The sequence below is a fragment of the Eptatretus burgeri genome, chromosome 4 (genome assembly GCF_056783735.1).
Source record: "Eptatretus burgeri isolate ZD-2024b chromosome 4, Ebu_testis_v1, whole genome shotgun sequence".
Taxonomy (NCBI): domain Eukaryota; kingdom Metazoa; phylum Chordata; class Myxini; order Myxiniformes; family Myxinidae; genus Eptatretus; species Eptatretus burgeri.
In genome coordinates, this window is record NC_140964.1 from 36,528,872 (window position 1) to 36,545,748 (window position 16,877).

Consider the following 16,877-nt stretch of genomic DNA (forward strand, 5'->3'; position numbering starts at 1 on the left):
CAGTAGTTTAAGCAAGAGGCGCTTGTTGAAAGCCCTGGGGTAGTTTAAAAGTTAAATGGTTAGGGTAGATTAGGAAGTGAACCCCCTCCGCACCATCCATCCCTTCGCTCTCGTTGTGGGCTGCTGGACCCACTTTGGGAAAAGATCGCTGAACTCTGTGGAGGCCATCCTGAGGCTTGGGTTGGGCCTCGACACAGGACACTAGCTCTCCCTTATTCCCCTCTGGGAAGGGAACGTAGGGGTTGGGAGTTGGCTTGGAGACGATAGGTTAGCCGAACAAGGACAATAAAAGGGGTTAGGAGACGAAATTATAGAAGGGAAGTAAAAATAAAAATAAAAACAAAAAAAATAGGTTGGGGCTAAATTGGTTTTGACAAATTAAGGGGATGGGTATGGACAGAGTCAGGCAAAGGCGATAGGTGAGAGGGAGACTGTCGGGTAGGTCCGAGCCCGCCTTCCGAGTGGCCAGCACCACCGCACTCCCTCCACCTCAAGGCGAGAGGCTGGCCAACGTCATCTGCTAGCTGTTTGCTACGAGGCCTATGCCGGCCACTTCATCTGCTGGCTGTTGCTGCAAGGCCTGTGCCGGTCGATCGTCTGCCGGCTGTTTTTGCTGCAAGGCCTGTGTCGGCCACTTCATCTGCCGGCTGTGTTTGCTACAGCGGCCTTGTCATGCCATGCTTTGCCTGCCCACCTTTGCCATCCATGCCTGCTGCCCTCGATTCTGCGTTTTGGCCCGTTCTGTTTTGCATTCCCCCCCCCCCTTTGTTCATTGTCATGTGCGCCAGGATCCTCACGCAAGTTTGCAGCTCTGATGGCGGCTGCAACGCGGGACTGCACTGGCAGCCCGTGCAACTTTGCCAGTTCACTGCGTTCATTTCAAAAGGGGGAGGCCTTGGACTGCGTTTAAGCAGCCTGGCCCCCTGCTTGTGAATGTTTTTTTTTCCTGCAGAGTCCATCGATCCTGGGCCATGGGGTAGTGTAAAATTATAAGGTTAAGTTGTACTTGTAAATGTGTTTTGCGCCCCCAACATGTGAGTCATAGCGCCAGCAATTTGTTTAAGTTGTCTGTACGAGTGGGTTTGTTCAGTTAGTTACTCAGCCCGTAGGATATTTATTTTGGGGACACGAATACACTGAATGTCGCACCCAGGGATCCGAAGGTAAAACGTATTAGGGGAGAACTACACATGATGACACACGAAAATTTGACGACTCGGGACGAGTCTGTAAAAAAGGGAGGGGGTAGTGTTACGGCTGTGGAAATTCGCAATCCACCATAAAGATCAGGTCCTCAGATCAGTTATGACACTAAGTTTATGTGCAGATAGGTCCCCACCGTTATTTAAAGGGGATTCTTCATGTTCACCGGTCTGCGACTCTGAGATAGCCGTTTTTCTTTTTCTATTGTTATTTTGAACAAACCTCCATGCAAGCAACAAGCCGCGTTGAAAACCGTCGAACGAAAAAGGAAACCAAAAGAGTTCCGATGGGCATGCAGATTTTTCCCGCCCGTTTCTCCGAGGAGTGTGACGGAGGCAGGGGGAGGGCAGCTCGCCGCCGATTGGTGGATGAACAGCGTGGGGCGGTCGGGGTGAGGGAACGCCCCCTTTTGGGAAGCTTCCAGCAGGGAGGTGGAGCCAGAAGCGGGGTGGGGCGAAGGGCGGAGCCTCAGATTATAAAAGGGCGGACGCGCACGAGGCTCGCTCTCTCTGGTCCATGAGCTCTCGCCCTGTGGTCCATCATCCGTTCTCTCTCTGGTCCATGAGCTCTCGCCCTGTGGTCCATCATCCGTTCTCTCCCTGGTCCATGAGCTCTCGCCCTGTGGTCCATCATCCGTTCTCTCTCTGGTCCTGAAGCCCCTTCTGCCCTTCAGTCTTATCTTGTTCGGTCGTGGGTCGTGAAAGCACCAGCAGCAACGCTGGAGAGAGCGCGCTGACCACGCCAGGGGCCCGAGGTCAGGCACGGCGATGCAAGGCCGTGGAGAGTCGACGTCATGACCTGCCCACCTTCGCTCCACAAGGGCGCGGGTAAGACCCTTCAGTCTCACGGGACCCGTTCGGTCCTCCAGGTCCCGTGCCATAAAGGTTTACGAACCCCGTCTACCTCCCTGCCTATGGGGAGGGTTTTTCTTTGTTTTCATATGCATGCTGTGGCGCCATGTCCTGCCAAGTAGAAACTGTGTAAGTGACTGTGCTTGTAAATAATACTCGTAGTCGGTGGTATTGCTTTTGCTTCTATGTACCTGTACATTGCATGACTGCCTTGGCTGTATATACGTGTGGTGTTTAAATAAATGTCCTTGTGTGAAATCTATCCCGTTCGTCGTCTTTTTCCCTTTTGAAAGTGCCATCTTGAATCGCGGAATAAATTAGTGGAGGGTTTTGAATGCCCGGTAAACAGAATCACATCCGTCGAGGTCGGCGATAACACCGCTCGGTTATCACTGTAGCACGGAACTGACCGCTTAAGTGGTTCGTGTCCTCGGCCGACCTGTGGCGAGGTACGATCGTCCGGTCGACTACTCGCGCAGGTACTTAGGTAGGTCGAATTTGGCGAGCAACTCTATCCTGTGCGGGTGGGCAATTGGCACGATCGTGGTGAGGTTAAACCCCCACCCGTGACTGGCTCCTGGCGGTAGTTCCAGGAGGGTCACGAATTAATTGTCTGCCTGGTGGGCGACGCGGTTGCGATTGGAGTTACACAATCGCTCGCACGCCAGGCGGGCCAGAATTAGTAACAATATATGTGCATATCTGGCAGGATGGCTGAGAGATACATACACTCGCCTCAAAGCTGTCTCGCCGGGGGTTGCAATCCTGACGCAGCTATATACTGTCATCTCAGTGTTTCACAGGTGGGGTGATTCATCAATGTGTGCTCAACGTTAATATGGGTGTCCTGTGTGCCGGCATTAAAGACGTCCTTCGTGGAGAGTAGGCGAGCTATTGCCGGCACAATGGACAAATTACAAATTCCTGTCCTAACTTCCTGAGTCAGAGTGGCAACCCTACCAGATGGCATGGAGCATGATGATGATTATGATATATCATGGAGTACGGGAGTCCTCCATATGCAGGAATGGCATGCGGAAATAAACGGCTACCCCATCAAATGCGTACAGAATGATATGCTGAAAATTTACCATCGAGTGAAGTCATGAGCATTAAATGCCATACCTTTTATTCCCAAATGTTTTCATAACGAAGAAGAATGAAAAGATGCCAGAATTTATTGCAAAAGTAACTTATCGAGAGATTGCAAAATCGCCGAATTGTTCATCCACAGAATTGTTGATAAGTGTCATCCTGCCGAGCACAATAATGGTTGAAGCAATCAATGATTCCAATCGAAGGAAGTGAAATTCTCTCCTGGTGTTGTCCCCATACCATAACAAACAATATTTTTTCATCTGATTTTAAAAATGATACAACTACATGATACCACAGCCTGTTAGACACTATTTAGCATGTGCAGAGTGAGAAAATTACCCTTCAAACTAATTGTCTGCCGTAAAGTCTCTGTCATGGATGGCAAGGCCACTTGGATTGGAAGGTATGACAAAATGTGTAATTTACAAAGGAAAAGGGCCCAGAACAGTCTGCTGATGCTTTCATAGAGTCCTTCTCGTTATTGAAAAGAGCATTCCAAATTTACCTTTCCATCTGATGGTCAAGCAAATCATGCTGTATCTTCTCATGTCATTAGATGTCATCATGTGACCGAAATATGTACACGTATGTACGACGTCCATCTGAAAAGTAACGGGACTGAGCCTGCTGTGTGCTCCACTTACACAACTTGAATGAATGGGTTGCGTCACAGTCTTTCGCAATATATATATATATATATATATATATATATATATATATATATATATATATATATATATATATATATATATATATATAATATACACACGAGGTGTGTTCAAAAAGTATCCAACCTTAATTTTTCGTGCGTAAACAAATGAAGCTAGGGAGGCGTGGTTTGGTGCACGTATGTGGGCGATCCTAATTCGTATACGTGAATATTTTCCCACCTGCAGAAGCTGTTAGTCGCCGACAGACCGCCGATGAGTGAGGAAGTGTGAGCGAGCGCCGTCGGATTTTCGTTTTTGACAAAATGGCGGAAAAACTTGAACAACGTTACTGCATCAAATTTTGTGTAAAGCTTGGCGATTCCCAAGTGGAAACGATCCGCAAGATTCAACAGGCCTTCGGGAACGAAGCAATGGGCACCACACAGATAAAAGAGTGGTACAACCGCTTCAATGATGGTCGCACATCAGTGGAATGTGAAGCACGTTCTGGTAGGACCTCAACATCCCGAAATGAGATAGTCATTGACCAAGTGAGGACCCTGCTGATGCAGGATCGTCAAATCACGATCAGAGAACTTGCAGACGAGGCGGGCATCAGCATTGGATCCGTTCATTCCATTGTGACTGAGGATTTGGGCTTAAGGAGAATCTCAGCGAAGTCCGTGCCAAAGCTGCTAACGATCGAGCAGAAGCAACTCCGTTTGGAGATCGCACAGGACATGCTGGAGACTGTGAACAGCGATCCCAACTTCTTCAACACAGTGATCACTGGCGATGAGACCTGGGTTTATGGGTACGACCCAGAAACCAAGTTCCAGTCATCACAATGGAAGCATCCAACATCCCCGAGGCCAAAAAAAAGCAAGGAAGGTCCGCAGCAATGTCAAAGTCATGCTGACCGTCTTCTTTGACTCCAGTAGCATAGTTCATCACGAGTACGCATCACACGGCACAACCATCATCAAAGAGTACTACCAAGAGGTACTGCATCGCCTTCGTGATGCTATGCGACACAAACGGCCGGACCTGTGGGCAGTGGTCAATTGGCAGCTCCATTAGGATCGCCTACCTATGTGCACCAAACCACGCTTCCCTAGGTTCATTTGTTTAGCAACGAAAAATTAAGGTTGGATACTTTTTGAACACACTTCGTATATATATATATATATATATATATATATATATATACACATATATATATATATATATATATATATATATATATATATATTTATGTATATGTACATTGTTGCAGTTCTGCAAAACCGCTTGCCTCTAAGGCAATGGCACCCAACATACAGTAATCCCCAGGCAGTTATTTCTTTCGTCTTCGTGCAGTTGGGCATTCCCGTCATGTCTCATGGGTTAACGGGACGAAGTGTGTTGCGTGGATCTAATGGCTCGGTCTATAAACTATCTCTGTCTCCTATTCTGATTTCCAATGCAACCCTTTACTTTTAGCCATGGTACAAATCAAACAAGCAAGCATACACGCCATGCAAAATGCGATGAGTCATGAGCACGCTACACACTAAACCGCACGTGCATTATTTAATTCAAATCTGCACGCCAATTTCCAATCAGCATTTCACTGTACTTCAACCCTTGCTCACCAAACCTTACCACTTCGACCCAATCGCCTCCCGCACATTGGAAAAATATTTCCGCACCACCTCGTACCTCTGCGTTGCTACAATTCGCCATGAAACAGAGGAATGCTGCACAACTCTGTCTGTCCTCAGACCGCACAATGTGAAGCTGAGCAACGGACATTAAGAGCTCGACCGCATCCAGCCAGGGACGTCCCAGCTGAGCATGCGGGATTGATACGAGCCTCATCCAGTCGCCAGAACACTGCAAGACAGGGGCAGCAAGGAGGGGTTGCGGTAAGGGCAATCCGGGAGTTTGGTATGGGGCCTGGGTGTGAATTTTGGCTCATGAGAGGGGACCTGTGGGTGGCTGGTCTGCATTGCTATTCTGCATTCAGAGTATGTTCAGGGCCAGGGTGTCGGCTCGTACCCTATGTTGAGTCAGGAGCTCCAGGCCGTGTGGAGCCAGAAGGGCGAATGAGACTGTTTCCGACAGTGGGAGTCTGGCAGTGTGTGGCTCGGGTCACTGTGGCCCAATAGAGAAACAGGATTCAGGTCACAGCGCATCACTTTTGGGTCGTCACCCCACCCTTCGCCCAGGGCTTATAAAAGGCGGAGCACAGAGCTGCTTGCTCTCTTCTTTGCCCCCTTCTTCCCTGCTCCTGTCGACTCTTCATTGGCTGTTCTTCTCTGCCTTTCGCTGGCTCTTCACTCGCTGTTGGTGTGTGACTGTGAGATGTGCTTCTTCTTGAGAACCAGTGTGGAGCACACGTTGCCAGGAGCCCTGGCAAAGTGGCCAAGTCAGAGATAACGCACCACACCTTGAGGTGGGAATGTTCAGGCAGAGCATCTCACGGAGATACACGCTACAGTAACAGACCGACATGACTAGGTGAAGGATCATTTGCCTCACGCATCTTCTCTCCTATCTCTTTCCACCCCTCTATCCCATCTCGTTTGGATGCACAAAAGAGCATCATTACTGACTCACAATCCCATTTTCCACTGGCATGACACTGCACTACACCACACCTCTCACTCCAACACTTAAGACACCAGTATTCCTCCCTCCTACCTCTCCCTAAGCGTACCGAGTTGTGTTGGTCTGCCGACTGCGCCAGGTATTGTGAGGCTGTTTATCCTCATCTTCTCTTTTTCTCTCTGAGCTATTTCTAATCTTCCTCGGGTTTGTGTGTGTGTATGTGATGGCACCTGTCCGACTACAAGTTAAGCTTGTAGAAGTTCTAATGGGATAAGTCTGCTCTGTGTCTGCTTTTGTAAATTGCTTGCCTTTTGTCGCACCCCCCAAATTCCTTGCTATCTCTGCTGTACATCCCAATAAACCCAATTTACTGTGCCACATACCATTCCTCGCCATTGTAAATAAAATTTGTTCAAGCCGGGAGGCGACGATGGTTCGCGAGTATTATTGAGGAAGCCCTACCGTAAAAACCTATCTCTTCCGTCAAAATTGACCAAATCAAATCGGATTTTTAATATGTTGTACTTATGGACATTATACACAGCTTCCAGGAAATGAAATTGCGAGAAAGAGAAATAAATAAATAAACAAATAAATAAATAAATAAACAAAAAGTTCAAGTGGGCATGGCTTCGCCCACAAGGGGCGTGGGACGCCCCTCATACAAAGACACAACTAGGCCATGATATCTCACTTGTGTCCAAGTTTCATCAAGATCACATCAAATGTCACGGAGCTATGCTCTGGAGAGAGTCACAAACAGACAGACAGACACAACAAAAATAGTGGTCACTGCTGGCACCCATAAACCAATAGAAATGTTCCCAGCTCGTTTTCGTCTTTTGCTTCTTTGGTCCAGCAGGATTCGTACTCCATTCGAGCCGGGACATGCGACATGCGTTGTATGCGACGGCCTGCGATTCCGGAGAGTCTGGTGGGAACCCAAGGTAGTTCACCCCCTCATGGTCTTCCTTGCCCCCGACCCCAGGTCCGCAACAATATATACATTATAAAATATGACATCTTGAGAGGGCTAAAACCACACTGAACCTAATGCGGAGCGCTGTCAACTGTTGCTCTTTTTGTAAAGCTTCCCGGCAGGGTGTCCCCGGCTAATCCTTCCCGAGGGAAAAGCGAGCACCGGTTGAGAAAGGCTGGCAGCCTCCTTATCTCGATGCTAATTTAATGGAACATGAGTGGGAAAATCTGCCAGTGGTCAATGACGTGAGCTAACATTTACGCTGGCGTTTGATCCACATACTTTTCTCCTGAATTTTTAATGGCAAATTCAAGTCTAGCTTGGATCGAAACATGCCAACACTGGTGACAACGTAAACGAACGATATATTTTTATAACATGCCACCCATTGAGGGAAAACCAATTAGCCAGTGGTGGAACACCACCCAAAAGTGTGCAGGCTTGAGTCACCGCGCAGAAATTGTTGAGCTGTCACGTAGAATGACAATGGAAGATTTATTCACACATACAAAAAAAGATCACAAAGCACCACCCAGGAGAGGTCCGTGTGAGTATAAAAGCTTGCAATCCGGTCACAGGCAAGTGATTTCATCTGTACCGACTCCATCCTTAAATCGCAACATGCACCGACTAAACTATCCAAGCAGAGAAACATAGACGGAAGGCGAAAGAAAAGCAAAGAACTTTATTGATGTTTCCACTGCATATATTTACATTGCATTTAAGAACTAGGAACGTATATAAAATATAGTTTGTAATATATTGCAGTACCAGGGAAATGCATGTGGCTGATAAAGAAGAGTTTTCAATTGGTGAGAGTTGAAAACGGAATTGCAATAATAGTCTATCATGCCAACTAGGCTTGTGTGCATTTCCTGTATAAAAGGAATTACATGCAATATATATATATATATATATATATATATATATATATATATATATATATATATATATATATATATATATATATATATATATATATATATATATATATATATATATATATACACACACATCACAATATCTCAAAACGTTATCGATGGATTCGGACAAAACTTGATGGACAGGTTGGGTGTGTGAGAAGGATGAATATATTTGATTTTGGTGAAGATCTGAATATGATAAATTTTTGTTTTTAAGTGATTTTTTTTACCATTGAGAGACATGGGACCACAAACTATATGTAGCACGATATTGTATAAAGTTGTGGACGAGTTATGACAAAACGAGGTGGATAAGTTGGTTCGGTGACGAGAACAAGCCGATAAGATTTTGGTTCGGGTCCGGATCCACATTCGGACTATCGGTGGTATACAAAACGTAAACTATTCAACCTGGTGGAGGTATGCACTCTACCGAGTGCCATTCTCGTAATTCCCTTTGTTTTGCGTTGCCTATGTGGTGAAATATACCACCAAGGGATGCCACAGTGGGAGAGCGATGGAGGAACTCAGCTGGGCAGAGGCTTTCTTGGAACAGTCACTGGAAGAGGCTCGGGAGAACGTGAAACAGAATTTAATTTCTGAAAAGGAATTTAGTTTTTTTTTGGAAATGTCGACCCAGTAAGGCATGCCTTCTTCATCGTCCATAAAAAAGCATGCAAATGACTGTTGAACTGCATTTATTGTTGCATTGGGAATTGCACCAGATCAGACATAAAACGACTTTCTCTGTTGCAGCCTATTACACAACACGTGATTTTCGAAATTACGTCGTCTGCCCCAGATTGCTCGGCACGCATGCGCAAAACCCCTCATAGTGAAGTAAACCAGGGTGGCCTGGCCATATTTCATGCCTCCCAGATAAGGATTGTGGAATAAAACGACGAAAAAAACTTTTAAAGAAGCCGAAAGTACATGCAACCGTACCTGCAAGAAAGGGGTGTACGTCTGCACAACTAAACAGTTGGCGAAATTCTCCATCAATTCATCCAAAAAGTTGATGTTTTGCAGTCCATTGTGCAAAAATTCCCAATGATATGGGCTCATGAAAGGCTGAAGATTCGTAGATGTGTGCGTTCTACTCAAACACTGATGGGAAGGTCATATCTGGTCAGGGCAATGACCCTGTATGAGAACCTGTGCAGGCATGGTAACCATGTCTCTGTTACTGGATCTATGTGGCTGGTAGTTGTCCCTGCTGGCTCATTGGAGATCTTCTCCAACCCAAACTCCTCTCCATACCCTAGTCTACCAGGATTAAACCTGCTACTGAGCTGCATTGAGATAAAACAGGGAAAGGCAGCCAACCAAACTCAACTGTGGCACAAAACTCTGGCTCACTCCTGAACTGAACTGTGGCAACTCAGAAATGAACTGGAACTCCAAAACACTATCTCAAACTGATCCTCAACTGAATTCAAACCCACCCCTACTCGGAACTGAAACTGAGCACATCTCTCTGGCGCTTTGCCTCTTGAAAGCTGGGGATGCATTTACACACTCGCAGGCTCACTGTTCTTCCACAGCTTGTCGCAGTTCACATTGCTCGGGTGGACAATGGGTCAAGGCGCACGGGTGACGCTGAACTGGTGAAATACCAAACAATAGCTTCAGTGTTCAGAGAACACATTAACCCATGCTGTCTTTAGAAACAAAGACATGGGTGGGTTTTACGAGCGGCAAAGTTGATTGGTTATGATGACGTAAAAAATTTTTGCATCCAAGTACTACGAAACGGAAAGGTTTTGAAAGTGATAAAAAGGAGATTTGTCTTGTTCAGTGTTCAAGTATATAATTAATTTCAAATAAAACAAGTGAAATCCTTCAATACAGCGCGTGTGGTGAAGAAAATGAGTACACTAATGTTAAAATATTCAATTTATGCTTTTTCAGTTGAAAAACAATTAAAAAGTGTACTTAATATTTGAAATGTAAAAATCTTATTATTGTGATAAGCACACATATATATATATATATATATATATATATATATATATATATATATATATATATATATATATATATATATATATATATATATATATATATATATAACAGAAGGAATGAAATTGTTCGATACAGCGTGGCAGGGGGCCGCAAAAGAATGATGTAAAACCAGGGGACCGCAAAAGAATGATGTAAAACCAGGGGACCGCAAAAGAATGATGTAAAACCAGGGGACCGCAAAAGAATGATGTAAAACCAGGGGGCCGCAAAAGAATGATGTAAAACCAGGGGGCCGCAAAAGAATGATGTAAAACCAGGGGGCCGCAAAAGAATGATGTAAAACCAGGGGACCGCAAAAGAATGATGTAAAACCAGGGGGCCGCAAAAGAATGATGTAAAACCAGGGGGCCGCAAAAGAATGATGTAAAACCAGGGGACCGCAAAAGAATGATGTAAAACCAGGGGACCGCAAAAGAATGATGTAAAACCAGGGGGCCACAAAAGAATGATGTAAAAACCAGGGGGCCGCAAAAGAATGATGTAAAACCAGGGGGCCGCAAAAGAATGATGTAAAACCAGGGGGCCGCAAAAGAATGATGTAAAACCAGGGGGCCGCAAAAGAATGATGTAAAACCAGGACAGCCGTTCACAGTGAGATCACATTACCACAGAAATCAAATTTTCACAAATATCGATGGAGACTCGCGGATGAAGAAAATGTCGAAATCCGTCACTAAAGCTTTTTAACGTTGATCAAAAAAGGAAAATCGGACAAATTAAAATGAGAAAAATATTATTATTAATGATTAATGAAACAGATACCTGTGTGTTGCAAGTGGATCCGAGGAGAAGAATTCCTTCCGTTCCTCCAAGTTTCAACCAATCAAAACGCCGCATAGCCTTTCCTCCTTGGTCATTACCATCTGTCAGAGGTTATCACCGCCTCTCCACTACTTTGACCAATCAAAGCTCGCTCTGATCCAGAGCTTGTCAGAATGCAGCACGAGGTACATCGCCGAACGTGATTGGTCCAATGGTATCACGTGCCGCCGAGGATTGGCGATGCAGCATGAGGTACATGACGAACATGATTGGTTCAGTCCTGTTTGCTGGAATCCTCGTGCATAACACCGCCCACACAACACACGTGGTGTCCTTTGACCAATCAGGAGCAGTGGAGTTACAGTATCGTTTCCTTCAGCTCGATTGGTCTTGTCCTGCTCGTGATGTTTTCGGTTTTTTTTTTTTCGTTGTTGAATCTGTGAGGAGATTATTTTTTCGTTCTTGTTGTAAGTAAATTTCAACTACTAATGCATGATGAAACACTTGTTTATGGCTAATATTAAAGAGAATGATGGCATAAGAAGAAGTTAGCTTTCAGCGTTCGGCGCGAAATGCCATGGTGGGCAGAAATGACGTCTTTCGTTCGTTCGTACATGAGAGGGGAGCGTTTCTTGGTTTTTTTTTTCCGTCAAGCAATAAATTCAATGGTTTTCACATATAATATGGAATAGGCAAAGCCTAGAAGCGAACGTAGAATTATTCTTACATTCGCTTCTGACTTTACATAAAACTTGTTCACAACTGTATACTTGCCAACTATGCCGTGGTACATGTAAGCACCGCACAGCTGATGATTTTGACGCAATTTCCGGTTACTTCGGCCTGGATTCGGGATCAGCGATCAAATAATGTAAATCACGATTAAAAAAATTTTTTTGATGATGCGGGAGATATCTTTATTAAAATTAACTTTGGGAAAAAATAATTGAATAAATAAATAAACGATCACTTCTGGTCAAGAATAAAAGAAATTTAAAATTCCGGAAAGAGTTTCAAAATCACTCCCGGTAATGTTAAGTACTAAATAAACACTGTCATGAAAAAATCACTTTCGGAAGGATAAAATTAACTTTGGGAAAAAATAATTGAATGAATAAATAAACACTTCCGGTCATGATCTCCCAGCATGCATCATTCCCCATGAAAAAACCGGAAACAAAAAAAAACCAGAAGCAAAAAAAAAACGGAAGCAAAATGGTCATAGCCAACGACACGGATTCACAATTGCCAGGGTATTGTGTTGTTTTTGTTGTTTCCTATTCTCTCATGTGCACACGTCAAGTAATATTCACAAGATAGAAATAAAACCCAATCGTGTTTATACACCGCACAGCGTTTAACAACAACCGGAAGCAAAAGGTCATATCCAACGACACGGATTCAAAATAGCTAGGGGTATTGTGTTGTTGTTGTTGTTTACCTATTCTCTCACGTGCACGCGTTAAGTATGAAGCTCACCGCGTTCGCTATAACATTAGTTTCACAAATTTCCATTGAAATACTCGGGTATTTCCGTCAATTGTCGCCATTTCCGTCTAGGTTACGCACTGCCATCTACCGGACGACCATCATTGGCTGTCTTGAGGCACGTGGGGGGACACCGGAGACGTGGTAGATACCGGGGACATTTCAAACTCGGTGCAATTGTATACAGCGCACGCGCTGTAATAAAGATTTTCAAGGTCATAGAAAATAAATTCTGGAAGTTTACCACCGTTGATGTTTTCTTGACGTCTTGTACACCACCTTATTTAACACGTTAAATTAGTTCTTCATGCCTGTTGTTTGTATCCTTTATGATGTTCTTAAAACAGTAAGTTTCCTGTCTGGAATGATTTTCAATTTTGTTTGACTGTGAGACAGGCAGACTGAATTAAAAAATTATCTTACTTCTTTCTGTGCATGCACGAAATTCAGAGCCAAAGTACTGCTAAACTACAGTTTTGTTTTCCGATTAATGTTGAAAATATAACATTTCATTGAAATTATGTTGTTCCTCGATCATAAACTGACATTTATAGATGGAAGGGCATTCAGAAAGACAGAAGTGAACCAGTTGCTTAAGCACACTTTTTGCTTCGCGTGCACGGGGTAATAAGCGAGATGTTATAGTCAAAACAGAGAAGGTGTGGTGAAGGAAATACCATATCTGCAGGACACGTGCCTGCTATCCTAAAATAGCTCCTTCGTTGACATTTGGACTGGCATTCACCAAATACATATGCAGTCATGACACTATTTACAATAATCATAACAACAGGGTTCTCCTTCTCTTTCCATGCATCGTTGAAACATTTTTAGAATATGTTACAGCAGCTTTTTAAGCTACTTGCACAAGCTAGTGGATGTCAATTTCATTGTATATTTCGAATATGAGCAGACCTTCCTTTCTACCTGACACTCTTGGGCAAGGTATTACAGGCTCATTTCTGTTACTGCAACCATTCAGACCATTTATGGTGTTGAAAGTTCTTCATGAAGTGAGTTTTTGCTTCAAAATTTTCATACGAGCTGCTTGTTTATATATTTGGTGGTTATTATCAGTTTAAATTATCAAGTTTTGAACCAGCTTAACTGTTTATTGTCATTAATCAAGCAACAAATTATGACTCAAAACCACAGTCATAACAGGAGAGTATTTAAAACAATTGTAAAGGTTGAACAGCTTCCAAACCACCTGTAACATTATTTTTATTCCGAAAAGACTGAGACATATGTGTACAAGTGAGATCTATATCTGTATTTACTTTTATCTATACTATGAGAATAGCCTGGTGTTGGCTCAGTGGTTCAGGTGGTGGCTTGGGATCCAAGGGTCCTGAGTTCAAGCCTTGTTGCCTGCTGAATTACTTCACCAGGGGGTTGACTCAGCCTGCCATTCTTCTGAGGTCAGCAAAATGAGTACCAGCTTGCTGGGATGATCGAGTCATTCGAGTATCCTGCGTCAGAGTGGTCACCCATCCAGGATTGTGCCCAACAGCCAAGGAAACTGCTTCAGCAGCACCGACACTGTACAGAGTATGGTTCCAATGGATGGATGGATACTATGAGAGATGTTTGGCTGTCTGTCTGTCACCATTTTTCTCAGAGATGGCCAAACAGATAATCGTCAAACTTTCAGAGGTTCATCAGTGAGACCCAGGGAGTGTTTTAGGCAATAACATTAAAAAAAATTTGGATAAAAAACTAAGAGGGGTTTTGTTGGATTTACTTTTTTAATTCCTCTATAGTGCCTAAGCCTGACAATCTTGAGAACCTGTGTTTATCAGTTTAAATTAGCAAGTTTGGAACCAGCTTAACTGTTTATTATAATTAATCAAGCAACAAATGATGACTCAAAACCACAGTTATAACAGGAGAGTATTTGAAACAATTGTAAAGTGTTGAACAGCTTCCAAACCATCTGTAACATTGTTTTTATTCCCAGAAGACAGACATATGTGTACAAGTGAGATATGTGTACAAGACATATGTGTACAAGGCATCTATGAATGCCTCATCTACATAACTAGCGATGTGAAACTTAATATTAAATTATCCCTGACCCCATTCCTAAGTGGATGAAGGGAAGTGTTTTATGCCCACACAAAAAATAGAACCTTCCCCCTCCCCCCAAATTTCATTTCTTCAAAATGCCAAAAGGAGTAGAACAGCACTAGGAAACACTGTGTACCCTTACTAATCTCCGATAATAAATGTCAGTGTGTCAGTCTGTCGCCTTCATAACTCCAAAACCATAAATCCTAGCGGCCCCAAACTCTGCATGCATACTAAGACGACTCAAAAGTAGTGCATGAATGAAAATTGGGTGTTTGGGTGATTTTTAACACCCCTTTTGAAAATAATTAACAGCATTATTTAATTATCTTTCATCAAGGCATCATCCTTGGTCAGCCCCTGAGTCAGCCTCCTGTAAGCTTTCTGGGGTAATTCACAATTTTGTTCAACCTGCTCAACAATGCCTTGACTTGGAGCAGGTCGCAACGGTTTCTTAATGATAAAGCGCTCAAAATTTTTTTCCACTTTCCTCACTTATATCGAATGCCTCATCTACATATCTATGAATCTCTGGATACATCACAATGTTTATAACTGCCCAGAGGCACCAGTGTTCACGGCTTTATTTCATTTCCGCAAATGCAATAAGCTCTTGAATCTCTTAACCAGAGTCAATTTCAAAATTTAAACTTCTTAATTGATCTCAGAAGCAGTTCTGACTGTCATTTGTCCAATTCCGTTATCTCTGGACATGTGCAGATGGTGGTTATATACGGACATATCCGGATGATAGTTATCTCCAGACGGTGGTTATCTCTGGACCGTGGTTATCTCTGAATGTGTCCAGATGGTGTTTGTCTCCGGGCATGTCTGGGTGGTGTTTATTTCCAGACGGTGTTTATCTCCGGGCAGTGTTTGTAGGGTGATTGGTAGCAAATGTATTTCAGACATTATTTTGTTTTCGATTTTCACTGTTATTCGATGCAGAATCATTTTGACGAGATGGTATGAATCGTAATCAATGCTCCACCACACGTCTGCCTTCTCTTCCCCTCACTTCACACTTACCTCCTCCCAAACCTCTCCCCTCTTCATCACAATTTAACTTTCTGGACGTTTATATGCATTAAAATTGAAATTCAATAACCTCCAGAATCTCTTATCCTGAACCAAATTTCAAAATTTGAACTGCAGAATTTAACTTAGCAGCAGTTCCAACTGCGAGAAATGTGTTAATTTGTCCAATTCACACATTTTTTATACTTCTGTCATCTCCGTTTGTCTGTGGATTGTGTTTAATATGACAGCCATCTGTTCCTTATCAACCATTTTGTTGGTGTGCTTGCTTGAGTGCATAACTGTGGTGGTCGGAATTGATTCCAAAGTATTGTCAGACCCTGCTATTTGCAGAAGATACGTTCCTGAAGAATGGCGTGAATGTTGGAGTATTGATTTTCTTTTTCTTTTTCTTTTTCTTTACATGGTCTTGGCTCGTCAAAGAGAGATTACACAGAACACATCAGGACACAACATAACAAAGAAAACAACTGGAGAAAGGAGAAACACCAACTGCAGGCCAGAGGGAGAAAGTGGATGGAGACGGACAAACAAGCGATGTAGGTAATGATGAGGGGAAAGGAAGAATACAAAGGGTGAACAATATCTATCTAAATATAAACAATATTGGGTATCTCCATATCTCTCTCTCTCTCTCTCTCTCTCTCTCTCTCTCTCTCTCTCTCTCTCTCTCTCTCTCTCTCTCTCTCTCTCTCTCTCTCTCTCTCTCTCTCTCTCTCTCTCTCTCTCGCAGGTGCATCTGTACACTCACTTGCGTGCAATCACGGAGCGCTGTTCCTGTGGAGCCTCATGGCTGTACAGGTGTGTTTGGCTATTCAACATAATTTTTCTTTGATTACTTTTGGTACGTTTTGTTTCCTCTCCTTCTTTTGTTTCTCTCTCTCTCTCTCTCTCTCTCTCTCTCTCTCTCTCTCTCTCTCTCTCTCTCTCTCCAGAGAGAGAGAGAGAGAGAGAGAGAGAGAGAGAGAGAGAAAGCAAGAGCCCGAGCCCTGGTGCTGAGAAAAGTCAAAGCCGGTGGCCTGACATGGCCGCTCGGGGAGGTTTTTTTTTCTCACTTACTGTGACCATGTTATTTGTATGAGACTTTAATTGATTGATATCTTGGTGTTTGTGAAACACATTCTTTCTTGGTAAAGTTTATTAACTTGTTCTCTCAAGTTAGAGTGGTGCTGCAACGAAATGGCATCGACTAACCTGC

The 16,877-nt window shown here is 43.6% G+C and overlaps 1 protein-coding gene and 1 long non-coding RNA gene across 7 annotated transcripts in view; one reads left to right on the plus strand and one right to left on the minus strand.

The window, feature by feature from the left end:
* LOC147027812 (serum paraoxonase/arylesterase 2-like) overlaps nt 1-11,173 on the minus strand; it is a 139,762-nt gene extending 128,589 nt beyond the window's left edge. Inside the window, exon 1 of the mRNA XM_085877431.1 lies at nt 11,084-11,173. Within this exon, the coding sequence (XP_085733557.1) occupies nt 11,084-11,158 (75 nt within the window). The 5' untranslated portion in view covers nt 11,159-11,173. The remainder of the gene's footprint in view (nt 1-11,083) is intronic.
* A 39-nt stretch (nt 11,174-11,212) lies between these two features.
* LOC147027815 (uncharacterized) overlaps nt 11,213-16,877 on the plus strand; it is a 7,255-nt gene continuing 1,590 nt past the window's right edge. Inside the window, exons 1-4 of one of the 6 annotated variants that reach the window (XR_015057297.1) lie at nt 11,213-11,550; nt 16,103-16,222; nt 16,413-16,480; nt 16,838-16,877. The exon at nt 16,838-16,877 is cut by the window's right edge and continues 1,590 nt beyond it. This is a non-coding gene — a long non-coding RNA (uncharacterized LOC147027815). Of the gene's footprint in view, nt 11,551-12,253; nt 12,716-16,102; nt 16,223-16,412; nt 16,481-16,837 lie in introns of those variants that run through there. The other 5 variants (XR_015057298.1, XR_015057300.1, XR_015057299.1 and 2 more) reach the window with 5 other exon arrangements.